This window comes from Lytechinus variegatus, chromosome 13 (genome assembly GCF_018143015.1).
Source record: "Lytechinus variegatus isolate NC3 chromosome 13, Lvar_3.0, whole genome shotgun sequence".
Lineage (NCBI taxonomy): Eukaryota > Metazoa > Echinodermata > Echinoidea > Temnopleuroida > Toxopneustidae > Lytechinus > Lytechinus variegatus.
In genome coordinates, this window is record NC_054752.1 from 13,328,596 (window position 1) to 13,351,624 (window position 23,029).

The following is a 23,029-nucleotide window of genomic DNA, read 5'->3' on the forward strand; positions in this document are numbered from 1 at the left end:
AGACGTGATTCCCGACGAACAATCGAATCATTCAATTATTTTTCCAGGAAATAATCGAATGGTAATAATAACAATCGTCCCAGGCCTAAACATGAATATATATTTTTTCCTTATAAAATGTGGGGACATTTTAAGCTTAACTCAGTTAAAAAGTGTAGTTGAATTACGTATTGCTGTAATCGGATGTACATTTAATTGAAAAGACATAAATTAATTCCTTGTGACTGACAAAGTAATGGTAAAGTATATATATTCCACCTTCTGAAATTTCCATAATAATATAAAAGATAAATAAATAAGAGATGAAGGAATGAAGGTGAAAAAAAACAAAAAAGATAAAAATTCAAACCAAATCAACGCATGTTCCCTGATTGATGTTCCGGAAATGGTTGGTAAGGAAAGTTGAAACAGGAAGTCCAAACAACCTGCTCTCGGTTGCTATTATACAGGTAAAATTCGTATTCCAAACTTGAAACGTTTTTCCATTGTCAATATTTTCTTAAAAGTGGTTTAATCTGGCCAATTACTGAAAATGAAATGATAAATTATCAGTTCCGTCTTAGTTCTGACGATCAACGCAGAGTGATTTCACAACACTAAAATACGCAGTACAGTCCCATGTACTCATTTTCGTGTTAGAAATATGTTTGAAGTCACGTAGCGTCGATCTTTCTGGACCAAGAATGGACTGATATTTTATCTTTTTAAAGTAATTCATTGACCAGATTTTAACACTTTTCAGGAAATAGGGACTTTCTAAAACACTCATATTCTTTGGAATGTGAATTTTACCGGTATAATAACAGTTGAGTGGAGGTTGTTTGTCTACTATTTCGACATTCCCGATCAACACTTTCCAATTTGAGAAGCTGCGTTGCAATGACATCGTAATCGATCATGATCATAGCTACATGAAATAATCGTGAAAAAAATATTCTGATCTTTGTAATTCTATTTCTGTCCTGATTCTCTCGTTAACAATATTTTTTTCTTTTGATATTTTTTTATTTTCATTTTAAAAATGAAAGTAGAATTGACTTATTTTTTGTTTATTAAAACAAAAGAAAGTTCAACAATTATCTTAACTATTCTTTTTAGAAACAAAATTTATTATTAATACATGACAGTTCAGCCTAGAGATTACATGTTTGTAGGTCGGCGATCTTTATTTTTATATGTTAAATTTAATTTGGCATTTATTGCCGAACTCCGAACCGAACCAAAGTTCGGAAAAAAATTGCCGAACCCTGCCGAACCGAACCCGAACATGCCGCCTGACTTGCAGCACTATTCTAAATCTCGAGATGACAATGTTCAAAGTAGCTATGTCATAGTGGCTATAAATAAATGGCTGTCATCATTCATTAGGCAAACTGCTTTATATCACTCTCTAAACACACACCAATGTCAACTTCAAACTTGAAATCACCCATTGTTGAATCAGCTTGTTTGAACAAGGAGAACCAATATGCGTATTTTGTCTGCATATTAACGAGCTGATGTCTGCACATTTGTCTCCATGCCTCCTATTTATCTTCCTATACATTTGGATATATCTTTTCGTTTCTATTTCTGTTGCTTGCTCTGCTCTCTCCGTCTTTCTTCTGACTCCTCTCTCCCCTCTTTATCACGATTCCTCTCTTTCTCTCTCCCTTTCCTTTCCTTGTTTACCTTTTCTCTTTCAAGTTTTTCTTCTGTAAAGTTCATCTTCTGTTTATACATGTACATTTACTTCTTTATTGTTTAACTATAGCAATATGTTTTATTTTCATAGGTCACGTAGTGTAAAATTACTGCAACAATTCAGAATCCTTGCTTACAATGTAATGTATTATACAATTATTTATATCGTACTACATGTAGGTATATAATATAATTTGTAGCTTCTTGATTTAGATTTTGATGAATGAATAATAAATTATTATTTTTATCTTTTGTTCATACCTTGAATTCTCAGTCGATGCTCTATCGGGTACTCCAACATTTCCAGTCAGATACATCGTGTATTATGTAGGCTGCAAGCTGCTTCAGGGAGGTGGTTTCGGTAAAGTATTTCTTATCTTCCTTGATTGTTATATATGACCTTTAAAAGTTCTACATTGTTCATTTGCACATATACATTAATGCATTTTGTTCACATTTCCTTGATGTAAGGATCAATAAATATAATTGTGAATGATGCTAATAGCAGTTTGATGATCTGGGGTTATGTGATTTATTTAGAAATTAAATTTCACAATTTACAGTGCATGTACATTTATGCATTAGATGCTCACTATTGGAATAAAAATCTTTTTGAATTCATAACTCTGTTTTTCTTTAAAAAAAATCATCAAACCTTCATCATTATTTTTCTATTTTATCTGCTTTTATGCTTTTATTAAAGTAAATTCCCTCTTTAATCTCTTATCTAGGTAGGTTAGTTCAATTATTGATTGTAGAAATATTGAATGTATTTCTTGCATGTTTGCATTATGTTGTCCTTGGTAGGTAGTTTGGGTTTACTGAGTAACATGAGATCTCTCCTATGGATTCGAGTGCAGCAGTACACCACTAAAGGCATCATGGTTCGTCTCTTTGAACATCTTCACCAGTGAGTATCATCTATTCAATATCATTTTCATTTCTTTTTTTCATTTTTATTCATTGATTTATTCAATTCCATTAAAATACATTGAGCATATAAAAAATAACAAGAACACATTAAGAAAAAAGAAACAACGATACATAGTAAGATGCAAGTAAGATAAAAAGGGCTAAGATTGCACAAGGCTATTTACAGTACATGTATAAAAATAAACATGAAATGGGATTTTAAAGCGTGTGCCACAGTGTAAAACCCTTTATCTTGAGCCAAATTTTCTTTAATCCTGTACTGCTAAGGTGGGGCTACATGGCAAGTTGGCACCACCTACAGTTAGCGGTTGGGCTTTTCTACATGTATAGGACACATGCACTGGATTACCACAAGGCATCAGTGCCTTATGCGAAAAGGGCACTTATTTTGGCATTAAGTCTTCAAATATTTAGAAGGGTATGAAGGCCAGGGTTCCCAGCCCATCAGGGAAATCAGGGAAAATTATTTTACTTTTTTCCAATCAAGGAAAAATCAGGAAATGTGGTTCTCTTGAAAAGCTGGGGAACCCTGAAGGCCATTCTAAGGGCATTTCAGGCCACTGCCTTGAGGGGCCGTGGTTTACTTTGAGCCCTGTAATCATCCCTCGGCTTTTTAATTGACTTTTAAGTTTATAGTTTGCAATAGTTATTGCATTTTTAAGTCAGTAACAAAAATCAAGTGGAAATAAAAATGTTTGAAACTATTAATGTTTTGTGCTATTTAAAGAATATAAAAATCATCTGTACAAATTAAGAATACTGGAAATTGTATATTCGTATGAGGTTGCATAAATTGCAGAATTTAGAGCTTGGAAATATACTTCTCTTTACAAAGTGAATTGAATTTACTGTATTGCCTTTTGATGGTTTGTAGAATTCATGATATCATATTTCTATTTCTCTCTGAAATTCATTTCAGTTTGCTATTAAATGGAGTTACCAAATTGACATGGTTCACCTCAACTTAAAAAAATCTACATTGTTATGATTAAATCCCCAGAGAACTATCTTTGAAATTATCCTTTATTATTCACTTTGTGTTGGTACTATCACTTCTGTCACAAAATTCAACAGGATTGCACTCTGCAATTCAGAAGTAATTTGTTTCAGCAAGACAGTATTTTCTAAACCAAAAATTGCATTAGGTGATAACATGCATTACTCTGTGTATCCCTGAACTATTTTATAGCTTAACAAAGGAAATAAAGAATCACAAATTGCAAATGGTTTTATATCCAAGCTCATATTTATGATAGATGACAAGCTTATCTGGGCCCCGTCTTAGAAAGAGTTGCAATTGATCCGATCAATCACAACTATGGACGGCCAGCAACGTCAACATCTATTTTGCATATTTGTTCAAAATATTTTCTAAATATGATGTATATTCATGCATTCATTGTTTTCTTGAAAATTGGCTGTGCTCTTCTTGGCATACAAAAGACATTGTGCAAATTTCCTGTTTAAAAATTTATGACACTGATGTATTTCCATAAAGAGATACGATTGATTCGTATCACTTATAAGAAGGGGCTCAGGAGGCTTTTTTGTTGAATAGTTTCTGTGCTTTGTTTATTATTATGATATTCATTTTATCTTTGTGTTTTAGTTTGTCCTTACGTTGGCATCTAAACAGAAAGACTGGTGAGGTACTTCGAATGATGGACAGAGGAACGACAAGCATCAATAGTTTACTCAGGTATGAAGAGCTGCCAAACCGTAATTGTCCAATTTTTGCAACCAAACTACGTTGCTACACTTTTTATTATTTGTTTAATTCAAACATTTTTTTTTTTTAGGGGGGGGGGTTGTATTTTATGGAGAACAATTATCTCTGTATGCCTCCAGTCTATTTCATAAGAATATACACAATTATAGGTAGTCGGATGATAGTAATTTTAGGTCACTAGACCAAGGTAAAAGGTCATGGGGGGTAATATTTCAAAATACATTTTCGGGGGCTGACTGAATACAGTTTTTCATTCCCAAAGGTTGGCAGGTTTGGGTTCAAGAGTCATGCTGACAAATTCTGTTTCGTTTGAAATTCCAAATTCAAATTAAAATTCAATTCGGTTTTAATAAACAATACTCATCAAAAAGTCCGAAGACTAACAATGTGAGTTGACATTTTAAAAAATACATAACAGAGAAATAAATAAATACATAACATACAGTGATCAGTAAAGAAGAAAAAAATATATATTATTGGAAAATCTCTTTTTTGTGATGATTTTTCATGTGAAATATATTGGAAATTCCAAATGAAATACTGAATTAACACAATTCTTTTAAAAGTCACATGCCACATGCTCCGGGTTCAGAAATGCATGTATGGGACAATACCTGAATGGGATTATACATTTTCACCTGTTATGATATGTTGAATACTAGAACGAGGGTATTTGAAGAGACATCCCTGGCAATGGAACAATTTTCTTCAGAAAAAAAATTGACTGATTTTGAAAGCTGTTTTTATTATTATTTTTTTTGTTTACCATGTACAGCTACATAGTGTTCAACATCCTACCAACCATTGCTGATATTGTTATAGCGGTAGTCTACTTCATCAGTGCTTTTAATGCCTGGTTTGGTCTTATCGTCTTCGTGGCTATGACTCTCTTCATCAGTAAGTTACAGTAAAACCTTGTAGTGTAATGAGGCAAAAATTGTAGGGTCAGACATGGCATATGGGACAAAATTTCTAAAAACCTGCCTCGGGAGTGAGCAAAAATTTTGACTGTTTTCATACAAAGATCTAATTGTGTCAAATTCGACATTATATTCAGAAAATAATAGATTTTCACCCCTTTTCATTTCCTTTTTTTTTCTCTCCGTTTTTTCTTGGTCATCATGACCCCCCCCTACCCCCATCTGTACGACAACACAAGTGAAACTTTAGATTGGGTTATGTGTCAGATGATGTGTGTGTGTGATATCCATCACTGTCAATTTGATGAAGTTGCATTTTATAGAATTTATATACTACAGGACATAAAGAGGAACTGCTCATCTGTGATGTCCCAAAGTAAAAAAAAGAAGAAAAAGAAATTGATAACTCTGATATTATTTGACAGATTTTCATCAAACCTTCACCAATAGTTTTCTCTGATTTTCTGCTTTTATTCAAGAATCCTAGTTATCATCAAGGTGAACTTCCCCTGTAACAAGATTTGTAAATTTGCATATTAGCAATTTTGAATCAAGTTCAGCAATAACCATCCGGGTTCATGTCATCTGTCTTTGATTTACAGTCGTCACCATTGCTGTGACTGAGTGGAGGACAAAATTCAGACGAGAGATGAACTTGAAGGACAACAAGATGAGACAAAAGGCCATAGACTCCTTGCTCAATTTTGAAACAGTGAGTTTTAGTTTGGGTTCAGACTAGTAATGATAACAATAAAGGGTTTTTAATTTGCACAGGTCACATATCCACCTTATTGGGTTCTCAAGGCTCTCCTATGGTACTCCGGCTAAGCACACCGCAGATTCTGGTGCTCACAGCTTTTTCAGGAATTACTTCCTGATGGTTCCCACGTACCTCACTTGGGCTGAGCATACGTAATCGTGGATCTATATCTTTCTCTGTTTCAAAATTAGGAGGCTAATGCACTGAGACAACGCTCCAGCATTGAGCAGTTTCAAAAGATTCTCGTCCAAGTCTTCAAGTTTGGGCGAGCTGTTTCACAATTATTCCAAGATGGGGCGGGGGTCATAATAAAAAACAGTGTGTTGAGTTTATCTTGAAGGTCACCTAATTTGTAGTTGCATGCCGTTTGTAACGCATCACATCATTATGGTACATGAGTTTGTAAAGTTTATCAATATTAATTTAGTATTATGTAAGGCACCCTTCAAAATAATTGCCGCTTGTGGTAATGATTTCAAAATTAAATTTACAGAATCTAATAAAATGACCACCCAAGTGTCAGTATGAATGAAAAAAAAGTGCCAATTGATTCTGGAAGAAATTAATATATAATCACTCAAAACTTAGCAACATAAGCCTGGTATTTCATCCAATTATCAGGTCTGTTTCCAAGCAATAATAATACACTGTCCCACATGTGCTTATCTGTGTTGGTTGTTTTTCAGCATGATCATTTTTCAGCTTAGAGTCCATGATTTCACAAAATTCAGTTAATGTACCAGTACCAGATCAAGATGTGGGATGATCATTTAATCTTAATCTTGGTTTTGAAGACTTTCTCATGAAATCAGTTTCTACTGTAACTACATTCACAATAATTCATTAATTTTAAAGTAACACCATCATAATCATCATAGTGCTGGGCTGCGTACTGCCTCTGAGGAGATGAATGTAATTTTTGTTTATTTTTATCTTTGTAGGTGAAATACTACAACAACGAGTCGTTTGAAGTTGGCATGTATGATGATTGCATCACTGATTATCAGGTCAGTCTTTTTCTATATCTCAAACCTTATTGTTTCTATTAAATAACTAATTATGTCCAAAGTAACAATCATGGTTTTGTTGGATTCTGACCTGGCGACTTTGAGCCAAGGAGGGGGGGGGGATTCAGTTTAGTTTTTGAGATTTTGCTGAGTGAGCATATGCCTTCACTGTAAATGTTTCTGTTTATCAAGTAGTGTCTGCTGAACGTTATCTACAGAGCCAAAACAAGCATTGTCAATAAATTTAGTAAAGTGTAATAAACTATATTGGGTAAAAATGTGTTCTTGCATAATTTAACGTTATAGTTAAAAACATACAAATAGTGCACATTTATGTGTGTGTCATTGCGATGCAGCCTATTGAGGGTATATGCATTATGCAAAAGCAGGAAGCCGTTACACCGCGTGCTTTTTCATGTAATTGCAAATACCCAAGATACCTGCATCGCAACTTACATCACAAATTTAAAAATGTGCATTTTTTGTCTCACCTGCGAAGCAAAGTGAGACTATAGGCGCCGCTTTTCCGACGGCGGCGGCGGCGGCGTCAACATCAAATCTTAACCTGAGGTTAAGTTTTTGAAATGACGTCATAACTTAGAAAGTATATGGACCTAGTTAATAAAACTTGGCCATAAGGTTAATCAAGTATTACTGAACATCCTATTAGAGTTTCATGTCACATGACCAAGGTCAAAGGTCATTTAGGGTCAATGAACTTAGACCATGTTGGAGGAATCAACATTGAAATCTTAACCTGAGGTTAAGTTTTTGAAATGTCATCATAACTTAGAAAATATATGGACCTAGTTCATGAAACTTGGACATAAGGTTAATCAAGTATCACTGAACATCCTGCATGAGTTTCACGTCACATGACCAAGGTCAAAGGTCATTTAGGGTCAATGAACTTTGGCGAATTGGGGATATCTGTTGAATTCCCATCATAACTTTGAAAGTTTATGGATCTGATTCATGAAACTTGGACATAATAGTAATCAAGCATCACTGAATATTTTGTGCAAGTTTCAGGTCTCATGATTGAGGTCAAAGGTCATTTAGGGTCAATGAACTTTGGCAGAATCGGGGGTATCTGTTGAATTACCATCATAACTTTGAAAGTTTATTAGTCTAGTTCATTAAACTTGGACATATGAGTAATCAAATATCACTGAACATCCTGTGCGCGTTTCAGGTCACATGACCAAGGTCAAAGGTCAATGAACTTTGGCCGAATTGGGTGTATCTGTTGAATTACCATCATAACTTTGAAAGTTTATGGATCTGATTCATGAAACTTGTACATAAGAGTAATCAAGTATCACTGAACATCCTGTTCGAGTTTCAGGTCACATGATCAATGTCAAAGGTCATGTAAGGTCAATGAACTTTGGCCATGTTGGGGTTTTTTGTTGAATAACCATCATATCTCTGTAAGTTTATTGGTCTAGTTCATAAAAAGTGGACATAAGAGTAACCATGTATCACTGAACATCTTGTGCGAGTTGGAGTAGTATTCAAAGTCAGCACTGCTGCTATATTGAACCGCGTGATGCAGGTGAGACGGCCAGAGGCATTCCACTTGTTGTTTTATAAAACTGGTCGATAGTATGACTTTGTAATGGGGAAGTTGTTTGAGTCCCCCCAAATTTTTTGAGGATCGCACAGATGAAGAGGTCACACCTGCTTTCTACTATGACATCACTGGCATATCAAAAGGTGTTTCGTCATCTGATCCTCACCGACAGTGGGAAGTAGTTTCTCCATCCTGATCGTAGTGCCACTTCTGCACAAGCACTTTGCTTCATCCTATTTCAGTATTGGGGTACATGTATATGAGCAAGGTGTTTTGATTTCTCAATGCCCCTCAAAATGAATTGTTTCTGTACAGGTGAGTGAATGGAAGTCGACTGCTTCATTATCACTACTGAACTCCGCTCAGAATCTTGTCGTCAATGCTGGTCTGTTGGTGGGATGTCTACTCTGTGCTCATATTGTCTATGAAGGCCAGCTCACGGTAAGTAAATCGCAGACAAACTGATAAAATACCAATTTTTTGAAGTCATTATTAAGTGTAAAAAAATGCAGCAAAAATTGTTTAGGTGGACTAGTTCCAGCGCAGGAAATACATGAGGGTGACAAGCAATTTTTCATGATGGCAAATGCACCCATCAACATCATGCGAACCGAAACATTGAATGTTTTGGGGCGACTGTTTTTTTCAATAGTGACCCCAATATACGCCACAAACAATATTCAAGAATACTTCGAAAAATCCATATTCTGTACCCACCAGTATGATATTCTCATTTATCATTCATTTGCTTGTTGCACAAAAGTGTAGCCCTTGAAATGAAAGAAATTTGCCCCCAAATTGAACAATTGCCCTAATGGGAATAATTAATTCCTATCCTGTCATACATGGAGCCCATACCTACCAAAATCATTGCTTTTTTTATAGATAACTGACCACTCGACTTAAAATGAAGCTCTGGCTATTCCCGTTTGACCCTAAGACCTGTATTCTGAAGTCTAGTTTAAGACTATGTGCTAACTTATGGGAAGCCAAAAATCTAAAATTTGGTTTACATTTATTGTATGTTTATTATGTTTAGTATTTTGTTTACTTTGCATTTATGATGAAAAAAATTTTTAGCTTATATTACCAGACAGTTACGAATGATTTGAATGTCAAAATGAGCCGATGAATTGAACAGCCACTAATAAAAAGTATGCCACAATTGGCATCCATAGATAAACCACAACTTTAAAGCAGAGTTAAATTTAAACCAGAGTTCAGGATATGGGCCCAAGGATTTGAATTATGATTGGATTAAGCAGTAGAATCAGTAAGTTCTGTGTTGAATCCTGGGCAAAATTACTACAAGCCTTTCAGACTTATTATAGCAATGATTTTTTTTTCAATCTACAGGCAGGAGACTACGTACTGTTCTCGTCATATATCATGCAGCTTTACAGCCCTCTTAATTTCTTTGGAACTTACTACAGGTAAGCGTCAAGGTCACATTAGGCCAAACACTTTAACTCTTTGTGCGCTGGGCCACGAACCCCTCTGTGCTGAATTATTTTCAGGGAAGGAAACAATAGGTGGCCCGAGTGCATTTGTGCGAAGTACGTGTGGAAAGGGTTAAAGATGTTTAATCTGGGTCATGGGGTCTTAATTGAGCAGTTCTTCAATGTTACAATATTGTTTTGTAACTTGGTTACTGAGGATGTGGCTCATAAAGCAGTTTTTACAATGTTATACATATACATGTATATGTACCTTTAATAGCCATCAGAAGGTTGGGCTTATATAGTTTTCATCGCTTGTGTGTTGTTCCTTTTCTTCCCGTAAAATGTTCATTGTTGATCAATTAACAGTTATTCTTTTCTTCAACAACTTCCCTTCAAATTATGACCAATCATTGATTGATTACTAGATACTGCAAACAAAGTAACTACTTTTCAGGTAGAGTTTACATTGGTCATTTGAACAATCAAGTAACCACAAGTGCTTACAGTGAACTTGTCAATAACACTATTGAACATGATTTGTAGATGGCTTCAAAGAATATACCCTCAGAAATAGTCTCAATTTGGTGTGTAAAACTTTACAAAAAGCTTTATCAAACAGCCTTGATCTTGTTTCTCTCTCTCTTGCCCAGAGCCAGAGTACCTGTGTTCAATCTTTTGATTCAGAGAAAGGTATACACTGTTGTTTTTATGTTTCCTTTCAGAATGATTCAACAAGCTTTCATCGACATGGAAAATATGATTGATCTTCTAGAAGAGAAACAAGAGGTAATACAAGGCCCTGTAACATAAAGCTTGGCAATTGATCATAGCGTTGATTATTACGATTGATCATGCACAGTAATTAATGCAATGGATGGTAGAATTCAGCCTCATGATCAATTACTAAGCGTTTTGTCACAGGACCAGGACCACTCAAATAACCCGGTCCAAGACATTTGTCTGGCGAAAATTGCTCCTTATATTTTTCAATCCTGGATTTAACACTACCCTATCCTAAACCAAACCCTTACCCTAACATAAAACCCTATTTCAACCTGAGCCCTAACCATGTTTCTTGGATGACACGCCCAGAGCAATTGTTGCCGGAGTAAAAGTTGTTGCACCCACAAAAATAACCATTTGCATTTGTTGTTGTTATTGTAACATGACCGTTTGTACACTTCCAAACTCAGTCTCCTATGCTCTCCTGTACATTCAAACTCTCCTTACTTTAATTAATTAAACTAAAATTATCAAACTGAAGATAGGGTGAACACAAAATAAATTAGAAGTTGACAAGATGAAGTCCAGATCAGCACTGACTTTACTTTCCAATCTTCTCTTCTGCCAATGTACCCACATTGGATAATCATAGAAATCAACCAATCAAATATAAGGAAAATGGTATGAACTATAAAATGAACTAACCCTATTTAAAAATAAGAACCAATCAGAGAATAGAGAAGGGTGATCATGAGTTAAACTGAATCCTAATGAGAATTAAACAATAAGACCATGTGGAGTGGAAAGCTAATGGAAAACCAGGAAGCATGACTGAGGGGAAACTGAATGAAAGAATGAAATGCAATGAACCTGTGTTGCTATGTGAGATGTATTGTGGAGATGGAATGAAAGATGAGATCATGACAATGTATGTGGATTGAGAGGATGGAAAGAAGGATGAGATGAGTTGGAATGGAAATAAACAAGTTGAATGTAAACAATAAAGTATGGAAAGCCAAATGTAAGAGTACAGATTAAATAGAACCAGCAAAATTTACTGTTACATAAGATTCCCTCTTCATTAAAAATGTCCTCATTTTTCAATATACACTCCAAAGTTTTTAAGTTTCGATTCATGTTTTCTTTCCGAACTTTTTTTTCTTGCTAGCATGAATTTTTTTTTAACGGGCAAAAAAATTAAGAGGATAAAAGAAAATAATGAAGGAACCTTAAATTTCAACTGTTCACAGTAATATCAAAAAGTCATTACTTTTGCAACAATCAGCAGAACTGACATATTTCCAAACCCAATCTATGTAATAATTGCTTTCTTTTATAACGGTCGTCACTAAACAGACGATTTCAAAAAAATGAAAAAAAAAATGTATATTCTGACTTCGATATTTCTTTCGAAGCGAAATAAGAATTATTTAAATCAGTATAAACTATTACCAATGGCCATCTGACTGTTGCAAAAGCACAAATAGTATACATGTACATTAATATAATATGTATCAGCATATTGTTGCTGCACGAGTATTTTCGAATATATAATTAGTTTTCTTTATTTTTATTTTTTTTTCAAACTCAATATACTTCTCGCAATATTTGTAAATTTAGATAAAATATCAATTTTTTTGTTCAAACATATATTGCTTTTTTTTCACTAGTATTCCAAACCAATATCCTTAAAAAAACTATGCTTGTCCAAAAGGAAAAAAAAATATACAACAAACTGCCGTAAGCGAAAATGGATCATGCATCAACAAACAATTACCAACTTTGCAACCAATCTAAGTTTCGTTTCGTGAACATTTTTTTTTTTTTTTTAAGATACAAATTGTCTTAACAAAATTGATGTCCATTCCATTTTCCAAACATACTGTGCCGTGTTTGATGGAATAGAGATAAAGTCTCTTTTTCTTTTTCTTTTTTTTTTGGTTTCATTATATTTCCAAAATCAAGTATCCATATTTGATATACAACAAAAACAATTATTTGCTTTTTTTGTGTGCAAAATCAAGTTAATCAATAGTATGGCTAGTTGCAAAAATGATATTTTCAAGAATATTCACATAAATATACTATAAATTGTGTAACTGAATACTTCAAGATCAAGATTTGAATCGTTCTTGTACGAAACAATCCAATCTTCAATATCATTGCATTTTTTTTTTTTTTTGAGAGTGACCGAGAGTAAATTTTCATGAAATCTACATCACAATCAAAAGTATTGCCAAAATCTTTTATCCTTTGATTTAAAGATATTTTTAAAACTAACCAATTGTTTTGCTACTTTCAGATAGATGTTATCTCAGTCAGAGGACATGAATGCATATATCATTCAAAGAAAACTGTTTTGCATATGTCATTCAAAGAAAACTGTTTTGCATTCAAAATTTGCCAAGACTTTTTTTTTTAAAGAAAAAAAATTCTGAAATGCAGTATCAACACATTCCTGGAGGGTAAATACAGTTTTCTTTGGAATGATGGAATGAAAGATGAGATCATGACAATGTATGTGGATTGAGAGGATGGAAAGAAGGATGAGATGAGTTGGAATGGAAATAAACAAGTTGAATGTAAACAATAAAGTATGGAAAGCCAAATGTAAGAGTACAGATTAAATAGAACCAGCAAAATTTAATGTTATATTATTCATTTACATGGAATGTAGTTGTAATTCAGGCCTTAGATCTGGTTTAGTCCCGACAAAGGATGGCAGACTCACTTTGCACTCCCAGAAATCACCCTCAACCCCTCACTCTATTTTACTCTATTCAGTGCATCCTCCCTCAACCCAACCCTCCTACTCTCACCCACCACTTGCTTCTTCCATGTCTTTTTGGTTGCCCCCTTACCCTCTGACCAGCCACCTCGAACTCAAGCACATTTCTCAAAATAGCATGAACATCCCTCCTCAACACATGGAGTGTACAACTAAAACCAAAAAGGAACGGTCAGTTTAAGGCCTTGTCACATCGTTCCGTGCAAGCCTTGCGTGAGTTGTGGGTGATTGCCCGCAACTCAACCGCAACAAAGTCACACGCAAGGCTTGCACAGAACGCTGTTAGGGCCATTAGATTTCTTGCTATAATAACATTTAATATAATATCAATAGATAGGTAGATTTAGTTTCAAAGTCATTAAGATGCTCATTGTCTCCAAATTTTGTATTGCATGTATCTGATACTAGAGGTAGGTTTAGTGTTAAAACCAATGGTATTGCAAGTATACATTATATGAATACATCCAAATTACAATCCATGCTGCCTAATAAATCTGCTCCACTCATTTTTGGGGGGGGGGTTGATGGCCCATTCCACGTAGATAACTGATTGATATTAGATATGTGTTGTTGACGAGTGGACAAGTCTCTGGACTTTGAACCACAAGGTCTGGGGTTCAAATCCCACTGCAGCACTCGTGTCCTTTGGCAAGGCATTTATCTACAATTGCCACTCTGCACCCAGGTGTAGTAAATGGGTATCAGGTAGGGAGCAAAATTCTTTGAATGTGCTAAGACAGCCCAGCTAAAGGAGGGGTAATAATAACATTTCCATGTCACGCAGGGCCTGCTGGGAGAACAGTTTTCAGAACTGAAGTAGCTACCGTGGGTAAATATGATATTATTATTATCATCATCATTACTATCAACGTGGAGCGTTGTGGCCCAGTGGATAAGTCTTCTGACTTTGAAACAGAGGGTCTTGGGTTCGAATCCCAGCCATGGCGTAATTTCCTTCAGCAAGAAATTAATCCACATCGTGCTGCACTCGACCAAGGTGAGGTGAATGGGTACCCGGCAGGATTATTTTCCCTGAATGCATGAGCGTCGAAAGGCAGCTCAAGCTAAAGCCGGGTTAATAATAATAATAACAACGCGCCTCGGAATAGAATATTTCTAGATAGATGGCGCTATATAAATGCCTATTATTATTATTATGATTATATTTTTGAGGTTGTAATTTGTTCTTTGAATATAGATAACTGATGATCCAGACGCCAAGGATCTAATAGTAAGGAAAGGAAAGGTGGAGTTTGACAATGTATCCTTCTTTTACAATGAACAGTAAGTAGATTCCGAGCATTGGCTTACCGATATTTTCTCATGCCATATATAATCCAGGGGAGGGGTGGAAGGTGGAGTTTGTCAACGTATCCTTCTTTTACAATGAACAGTAAGTAGATTCCGAGCACTGGCTTACCGATATGTTCTCATGCCATATATAGTCCAGGGGAGGGGTGGAAGGTGGAGTTTGACAACGTATCCTTCTTTTACAATGAACAGTAAGTAGATTCTTAGCATTATTGGCTTACCGATATGTTCTCCTGCCATGTATAGTCCAGGGGAGGGGGACTTATTTAGGCCCTCACATCTGATCAGCCCTTGAGCCCCAAAAGTCATTTTCATTCCCAAGGCATGTATTATTGTTATTATTATGATAATCCACATGAAGGGGCACTTTGGCCAACGAAAGAGCAGCACATTTCAATAAGGATATAATTGCAACTCTTGTAGCTCACAGAAATTCATTGGTCATGACATTGGAAGTAGTGATAAATCTGTCACTTTCTCTCTCTTTTTTACAGGAAGCCTATCTTGCGAAATGTTTCATTTACAGTTGAACCAGGCCAAGTGCTTGCCATTGTGAGTAAATAATATTGGTGATTATTTAGTGCATTGTGTACTGATGGATATAAAATACAGACATGATATTGTATGGAGATGGGTTGACATATAATACATATTTTGATTTGATTTGATTGATTCATTTATTTATCAACAATAATCATATGTTTACAGGTTATAATGAAACAAATCACATAAAAGTTGCACATATGAAACAGAATGGTAAATGGGACCAGCAATATCACAGGTGCTATTGTGGCCTAGACCCATCATATCACTAATGCAAATTTAAAAGAGCAAAAACAAAACAAAAATTAAATTATTGCAATGTACTCCTCGTAAAGGGTTATCAGAGCTTTGGAGGTGCTCTCTTGATTCTCGTAAGGTCTCAGTTGTCAGCATTCACTCAAATTGGCAACAATAATGATTTTCCTACTCTCGAAGTAAAGAAAAAAAATGGGTAAAAGTCACAATTATTGATTATTACTAAAGTTATGTAAAAAATTTCCATCTAGAATTTGTAAGAAGTTATTTTTATGGTTTTACATGGGAATAACGATCAAAATGGCTTATGATTTTTTTTTAATTCAAATTTCAGAAGTTATAGGCTTTATTATTTTAGATATGCAATGGCAGAAGCACAGTGGAGAGTCCATCTTGTTCATTGTTTGTGTTATTTTGTTCTGATGTAGGTTGGTCCGTCAGGAGCTGGTAAGAGCACAATCATCCGGCTTTTATTCAGATTCTATGAGGTACAAGGAGGTCAAATCAGACTAGATGGTCAAGACATTAGTAAGGTATCATTCCTTGTCTTTCACACATACTTTTTTTGCCAAATCAAACTAGATGGTCAAAATATAAGTAAGGTATCATTCCTTGTTTCACACATATCTTTTTTGCCAAATCAAACTAGATGGTCAAGATATTAGTAAGGTACCATTCCTTGTCTTTCACACATATCTTTTTTGCCAAATCAAACTAGATGGTCAAAATATTAGGCTGTTATTTTTCTTAACACCATCCCTTATGTTAGTGCCAAGTCTTTGGCTGTTTTGTTTAACTAGAGTCACATACAACAGACTACCACCTTCAACTCGAGTCACATTCTATTCACAATACACGCAGAGTGCATTAAGTCTATTGTTCAAACATGTATAGTGATGTGTGCATCGCATTGTACTGTGCATGCACAAAGCTTTTCTTTACGATAAACGAATCAAAAGCTATTGTGAGCTGAATTAACACAGCTCATGCAAGACCCGTTTTACTGTTGTACCTTGAAACCAATGTGGCGCAGGAGGGATTCCGTCAATGGCAGGCAAAGAGTTAATATATCTTTGCCTCAACACCATTTCACACTGATTTTCAAACATTGGTCTGGCTTGATAGCATTGATAAATTTCCTCCTTATGATTATGTCAATGTTTTTTTTCTCTCTCTTTGATTTACAGGTAGCACAAAGTTCTTTGAGAAAAGTCATAGGTGTGGTTCCACAAGACACTGTTCTGTTTAATAATGATATCAGGTTTGTATTATTTCAAAATTTGTTACCAACAACTTTATGATCGACAGGTGATCCTTTCTTGTGGCAAAAGATATTCACCAGATTTTCATTGGTTTTGATTTAGCTCCTAAAAAGGGTCACCAGTTGTTCTGACAGTCACTTGAAACTTCTGAACAGCTTTATGAAATACCCACCAGGCATGAAATTTATTTTTTTTGAATTGTCTAATAAAATTATCGCTCTCCATTATGTGACATTCCCCCCCAAAAACAACTTTTATTTCAGTGAAAGTTTTCCTACTGACGGGTGCTGCAAGCTTTTTTTGGCATATCAAGCATTATTTATTGTGACAATATATGAATAACATGCAATAACAGTTGTTACATAAGTTGTATTGTGTATTCTGAATTGTATGCTGTTTTGAAACTCTAGAAAACCATAGGATTTATGTTTTTGCTTTTGCATTCCTATGCCTCTGTCCACTGTATGTGGATGTGTGCGTGCGTGTGTGTGTGTGTGGGGGGGTGCATTATGCTTTTAGATATCTGTCTATTCATCCTTCCCATTCATGTTCTTTTTGGATCACAAGGTCAAAGGTCACAATTGTCATTAAATACCTGAAAATACCTATTTCTCACAACAATGGACGAACCTTTTGAGTGACCACTTTCTAAATTAGATAATGTATGTAAACATGAGTGGGGACGATCTGAGCAGTCTTTGGGGTCACATGGCCAAAAGTAAAAGCACACAAAAGTGATTATATGAAATTTGTAGAAGCTTATAAGTGTGGAGTATATTCCTGCTTTGGCTATTCAAAAGACCCCAAAATATCTTGTCATGAACTGGAATATGAATTGTCTCCAAGACAATAAAATGGTGTATAATGAATGAATGAAAGTTGCACACGTAATGGTAGAAACTGTAGCAGATATTTGCAAGGATTATAGATTTTGAACTTTTCTTGGTAGAAGTGAAAGTGAATTAGACAAGAAAATTAAGGTAAAAATACTTGAAAGAATGCAATACAAGCGGGGTAAGAAATAATTTTCATATTTTAAGGGGCCATCTTTTTTTAAAAATTGGGATGACTGCAGAATATTTGGGACAATTTCTTTCATTTTATGGGCTAGTTTTTAGGGGCAACAAGCAGTTGTGCAGTAAAAGCAAATATCACTATTCTGCCAGATAGAATATTGATCTTCTACATAATATTGAATATTGCTTGTGACAGATTTGGGCGACTCTTGAAAGAATGGTCACCCCATAGCATGCATTTGGGGAATCTTGGGGCGATTTAGGCGGTTGTGAGGGCAAAATCGCCTCCTACCCTCCTTTTTTCCCTGAATTAAATACATTTTGCTGCTCCTTCTTCAGGTATAATATCCGATACGGCAAAGTGCAATGCGAAACAGAAGAGGTGGAGGAAGCAGCCAGGGCAGCTGATATACATACAAGGATCGAATCTTTCCCGGAAGGCAAGTATAGAAAATAGCATGTTATCATTTTTAAGGATGTAAATATATCTAATCAAAGGAATAATTATTCTTTAGATGATAAAGACAAGTAATGAAATATTCATTTTTCTCCAACAATACCACAAGGATAACACAGCAACTACCTCACGCTGTGTTTCCCGTGTGGTATTGTTCAAGAATGATGAATATCTCATTATTTGCCTTCATCATCCAATGAATACTCATTCCTTTGATTTGATATCTAATACATGGAATAGCTTGAACCCAGATTAATAAGGGCACTTTGGTGGTCTAGTGGTTATGACACTGGTCTAGTAATCCAGAGGCCATGGGTTCGAATCTCAACCGGACTGCCTGTGAATTTTTCATAGGCAGGCATCACGCAGCAGTTGTTGTGTTACCCTTGAGGTATTGTTGGAGAAAAATGAATATCTCATTACTTGTGAATATTTCTATAAAGCGCTTAAAGACGCTGTTGCAATGTATTAAGCACTAAATGAAAGTGGAATATTATTATTATTAAATTTAAGTCACTGGAAAATTGCCACTTGGTCTAGAGCTGATCTGTCAATCTTCCTTTGATCTCACCCCACTTGGTCTTCTCCTACTAGTACTTTGTACAACCAGTCTTTGTATCCATTTTGGTCTACGCCCTTCAATTATTTGGTTACCATCTCTTCAAACCAGATTCTCTCATATTATGTTGTCTGATTGCTCCCCTGGGCCCCGTCTTACAAAGAGTTACAATTGATCCTATCAATCTCAACTGCATGGAAATCCATCCATACCATAATTTCTACAGAAAATTTGCACAATCTCCTGAATCTTGAGAACAATGAATGCATGAATATACATCATATCTAGAAAATATTTTGAAGAAATTTGTATTTTAGATGTTGACATTGCTGGCCGTCCATAGTTGTGGTTGATTGAATCACTTGCTACTCATTGTAAGACGGGCCCTAGTCAGTCAGAATCCTATTGTATTGTATATGTTAGAGTTTATTTCATAATGTAAAATGAGGCTAGTAAAGGCCTGGTTGGAGCGGTCGTGGAGCGGTAGGGAAAGAGGGTCGAATTGCGTTTTCAAAATTGGGGAAAAAAATCGAAAACATAAAAAAACAATCGAAATCGAAAATGGTGAACGGTAGCGAGCGGTGATGATTTTTTTCTCTCCGCTCCACGACCGCTCCAACAACGCTCGGGCGCTGTGACCATGCCTTTAATGATTGAATCTTAATGCATGTTACTTATATATATATGAAAAAAAAGTGTATTTCATAATGTAAAATGCTACTATCAAATGATTGAATGTTAACAGATGGTTATGATAGAGTTTATTTTATAATGTAAAAGGATGCTATTGAATGATTGAATTCACACTACACGTACATTGATGATAGAGAGTATATCTCAATGTAAAACAATGGTTTGAATGATTGAATCTTTACATGGTGTATGTTATAGTTTATCCCATTATGTGAAGTGATGCTATTGAATTATTGAATAAATGGTGGATGATTTTATTTGTAAAATGCTGCTATTTTGTTTCAGGTTATGATACTGTGGTAGGTGAGAGAGGTCTTAAATTGAGTGGCGGTGAGAAACAGAGAGTCGCTATTGCTAGAACCATACTCAAAGCTCCTGATTTTGTACTATTAGATGAGGTATGTATTTGAAACGGGGAAAAAATAACATGGGGATTCGGGCGATTTTGCCCTCGAACTGCCCTAAAGAGCCCTTGAAAATTAAAAAGAGCCGCTGAAATTACCAGTCTACTAACCGAGTGCCAATTTAAGTTTAAAGGAAACCAAGACCCAAGATGAGAAGCAATCTTATTGGAAAGAGTAAAATAAGAGGAACAATTTAAAGCAAGTTTCATCAAAATCGGTTGTGAAATAATTAAGTTATGGATGTTTAAAAAGTCTTGTACATTCTATGGGATCCTCAAATTGGCAAACATGCTTCAAAATGGCTGATTTTGTGGACAACTCTCCATTTGTTTTGCACACAATTTTTCAGATTTTCCCTATTATCTTTAAAATTGCATATTGCCTCATTCTGAGCATGATATACGTCATAGGAAAATGTAATTCACACCACATATGTCAAGTTCAGGAGGAGATGATGTGAAATATGTAGAATAAAGGGGGAAATCTGAAAATTTGTGTACAAAACAAATGGAGGGTTGTCCACAAAATCAGCCATTTTAAAGATTGTTTGTCAATTTCAGGATCGCCATAGAAAGTACAAGACATTTTAAATGTCCATAACTTGCCTATTTCATAACCGATTTTGATGAAACTTATTCCTCTTGTTTTACTCTTTCCAATAAGATTGCATCTCTTCTTGGGTTTTGGTTTCCATTAATGATCTTATTTTAAAAAACCCAAAATTTAAAAAAAAAATCTGATTTGCTTCGAACTATTTTTTTGTCACGATTCGGCGTATACCCATACCTTACCTTATAATAACATTTTCCCTTAGGCCACTTCTGCATTGGACACGAAGACAGAACGTAACATCCAGATGTCGTTATCAAATATATGCGAGGGGAGAACAACCATCGTGGTTGCTCATCGGCTCTCGACTATCATTAATGCTGATAAGATCCTCGTGCTACAGGACGGTATCATCATAGAGAATGGAAGGTAAGAAGGATTGCGCATACATTCGTAATTCCGAAGTTTCGGATATTCCGAAGGTCCGTTATTCCGAAGGTACGTATTTCGGAAGGTTCGTAATCCTGAAGGTTCGTTAGTCCGAAAACGAAGTGAGGTTCGTATTTCCGAAGATTCGTTAATCTGAAAACGAAATGAGGTTTGTAATTCCGAAGGTTCGTAAGTCCGAAAACGAACTGATTAACAAACCTTATTTTGTTTTCGGACTAACAAACCTTATTTCGTTTTCTGTTTAACGAACCTTCGGAACATCGAACCTTATTTCTTTTTCGGATTAACAAACCTTCGGAATAACGCCTCAAATGTTTGGAGTAACGAACCCTTTTACGTATTCGGATTAACAAACATCGAGGTATAGGCAATTTACGTGTTGCGGAATTACGAACCTTAGGAAAAAAGAACCTTCGGAATGACAAAGTGTAACCATAGGATTGATGGTGTGAATTTGGACATTGGATGTGTATCTCAAGCAAAATCAAAATTAAACAAATGAATATTATGTGATTATATTATCAACACATGTTCTTGATCTTGTCAATTAATAAATTGTGGAGAGTAAACTATTCAACCTGTTGTTCTTTTGATTGGATTCGAGTGCTTGGAATATTGTTGGGTGCCTAAGCGCAGGTGGATCTGTTCACCCGTTGCAATGGTGGTGTGTGGATCACATGCTTTGGATGTTGCTATGTCGGGCATTCAATGGTGTGACATAGTAACAGCTTTTGTGTGCAATCTGTATACTGCCTGGTATGTTTTGGTTCTCAGCGGGTGGATGGAGACTTTTGTGTCCGGGCGTTCATGGTTCGAGTGGTTGAGTCTGATTCCATTTTGAAAGTGGTGTAGCCATTTTTGTGCATCTAATTCGGTTGCACCATTTTCCATTGTTGTGTTAACTATATTTTCTTAATCTGTTTTTTTTTATGTTAGACATGTTTTTTTTCATATTTCTATCTTTTAGTCAGCTTGATATTTCCATTTTGTGAAATCTGTACATAGGGTATATTTTCTAATGGAATATAAATAAATGAAAGAAAATAGTAGAAGTAAACGTAAATTTTTACTGTATGTGCAGTTCAGTTGAGAAATCTGTGTGGAGCTATTGTCTTAATTGAAAAGGAGCTTTTTTCTCCTAACATTTTCAAAACCAAAGAATTCTGATCAGAAATGAACAATGCTGAAATAATATCTTATTGTTTTGATAGGCATTAAGAGCTATTAGAAATAGAGTTTATGCTGATATGTGGAACGATACTTTAATAATATCTTGTTTTGACAGGCATGAAGAGATATTAGAAATGAATAGAGTTTATGCTGATATGTGGAACGATACTTTATTGTTTTGACAGGCATGAAGAGCTGTTAGAAATGAATGGAGTTTATGCTGATATGTGGCAACAGCAGCTACAGGCAGAGGAAGATGGTGGGGCCAAAGGAAGCAGCGAAAATCTTGATGCTCCAAAGTAGTAAATGGCAAACACAAATCTCAACGTGGTCTCCTTATTGGGTGATTTCAAGCGTGGTATTGGTCTTCAAAGCTTAATTGAAAGCCAATCACAGCTGGTCATTCAGCATCAATTGTATTCTTGGTTCTATGTATTGTTTTGTACTAGCATTCTGTTCAAGCATGTGATTTAACTTCTATGAGTGCATGCTGAAAAGCTCTAATATGTCGGTTTTTGATGCTGTTTTCCTATTTTTCAGCACCAAACAATTATTCCTTTGATTGACTTTGTTTTCCCTTGCTCTGACACCTTAATAGTTTACAGAAAATAATCACATTATTGATATCTCGGCTCCTTGTTAGATTGTCCTAGGACCATGCGGCTTTATTTAAAGTGTGAGAATTTGCATGATACAAAAAAAGAGGTAAACTCCATGCTTGAAATCACTCATTAGTTTTGAATGTAAGACAATCCATTAATGTATTCATTGAGGTGATCAAACTGTGTTACTCGAGCAA

The 23,029-nt window shown here is 35.3% G+C and overlaps 1 protein-coding gene across 3 annotated transcripts in view; it reads left to right on the forward strand.

Moving 5' to 3' along the window:
- The window catches only part of LOC121426223 (ATP-binding cassette sub-family B member 6, mitochondrial-like), a 29,580-nt gene extending 6,859 nt beyond the window's left edge, over positions 1-22,721 (forward strand). For all 3 annotated transcript variants that reach the window (XM_041622439.1, XM_041622442.1, XM_041622441.1), the window contains exons 5-21: positions 1,958-2,044; positions 2,491-2,593; positions 4,226-4,315; positions 5,121-5,242; positions 5,868-5,977; positions 6,967-7,032; positions 8,924-9,049; positions 9,965-10,041; positions 10,773-10,836; positions 14,760-14,845; positions 15,367-15,424; positions 16,099-16,203; positions 16,858-16,931; positions 18,288-18,388; positions 19,943-20,055; positions 20,876-21,039; positions 22,416-22,721. In XM_041622439.1, coding sequence (XP_041478373.1) covers positions 1,958-2,044; positions 2,491-2,593; positions 4,226-4,315; positions 5,121-5,242; positions 5,868-5,977; positions 6,967-7,032; positions 8,924-9,049; positions 9,965-10,041; positions 10,773-10,836; positions 14,760-14,845; positions 15,367-15,424; positions 16,099-16,203; positions 16,858-16,931; positions 18,288-18,388; positions 19,943-20,055; positions 20,876-21,039; positions 22,416-22,533 — 1,664 coding nt within the window. In that variant the 3' untranslated portion in view covers positions 22,534-22,721. The remainder of the gene's footprint in view (positions 1-1,957; positions 2,045-2,490; positions 2,594-4,225; positions 4,316-5,120; positions 5,243-5,867; positions 5,978-6,966; positions 7,033-8,923; positions 9,050-9,964; positions 10,042-10,772; positions 10,837-14,759; positions 14,846-15,366; positions 15,425-16,098; positions 16,204-16,857; positions 16,932-18,287; positions 18,389-19,942; positions 20,056-20,875; positions 21,040-22,415) is intronic.
- Positions 22,722-23,029: the final 308 nt, after the last annotated feature.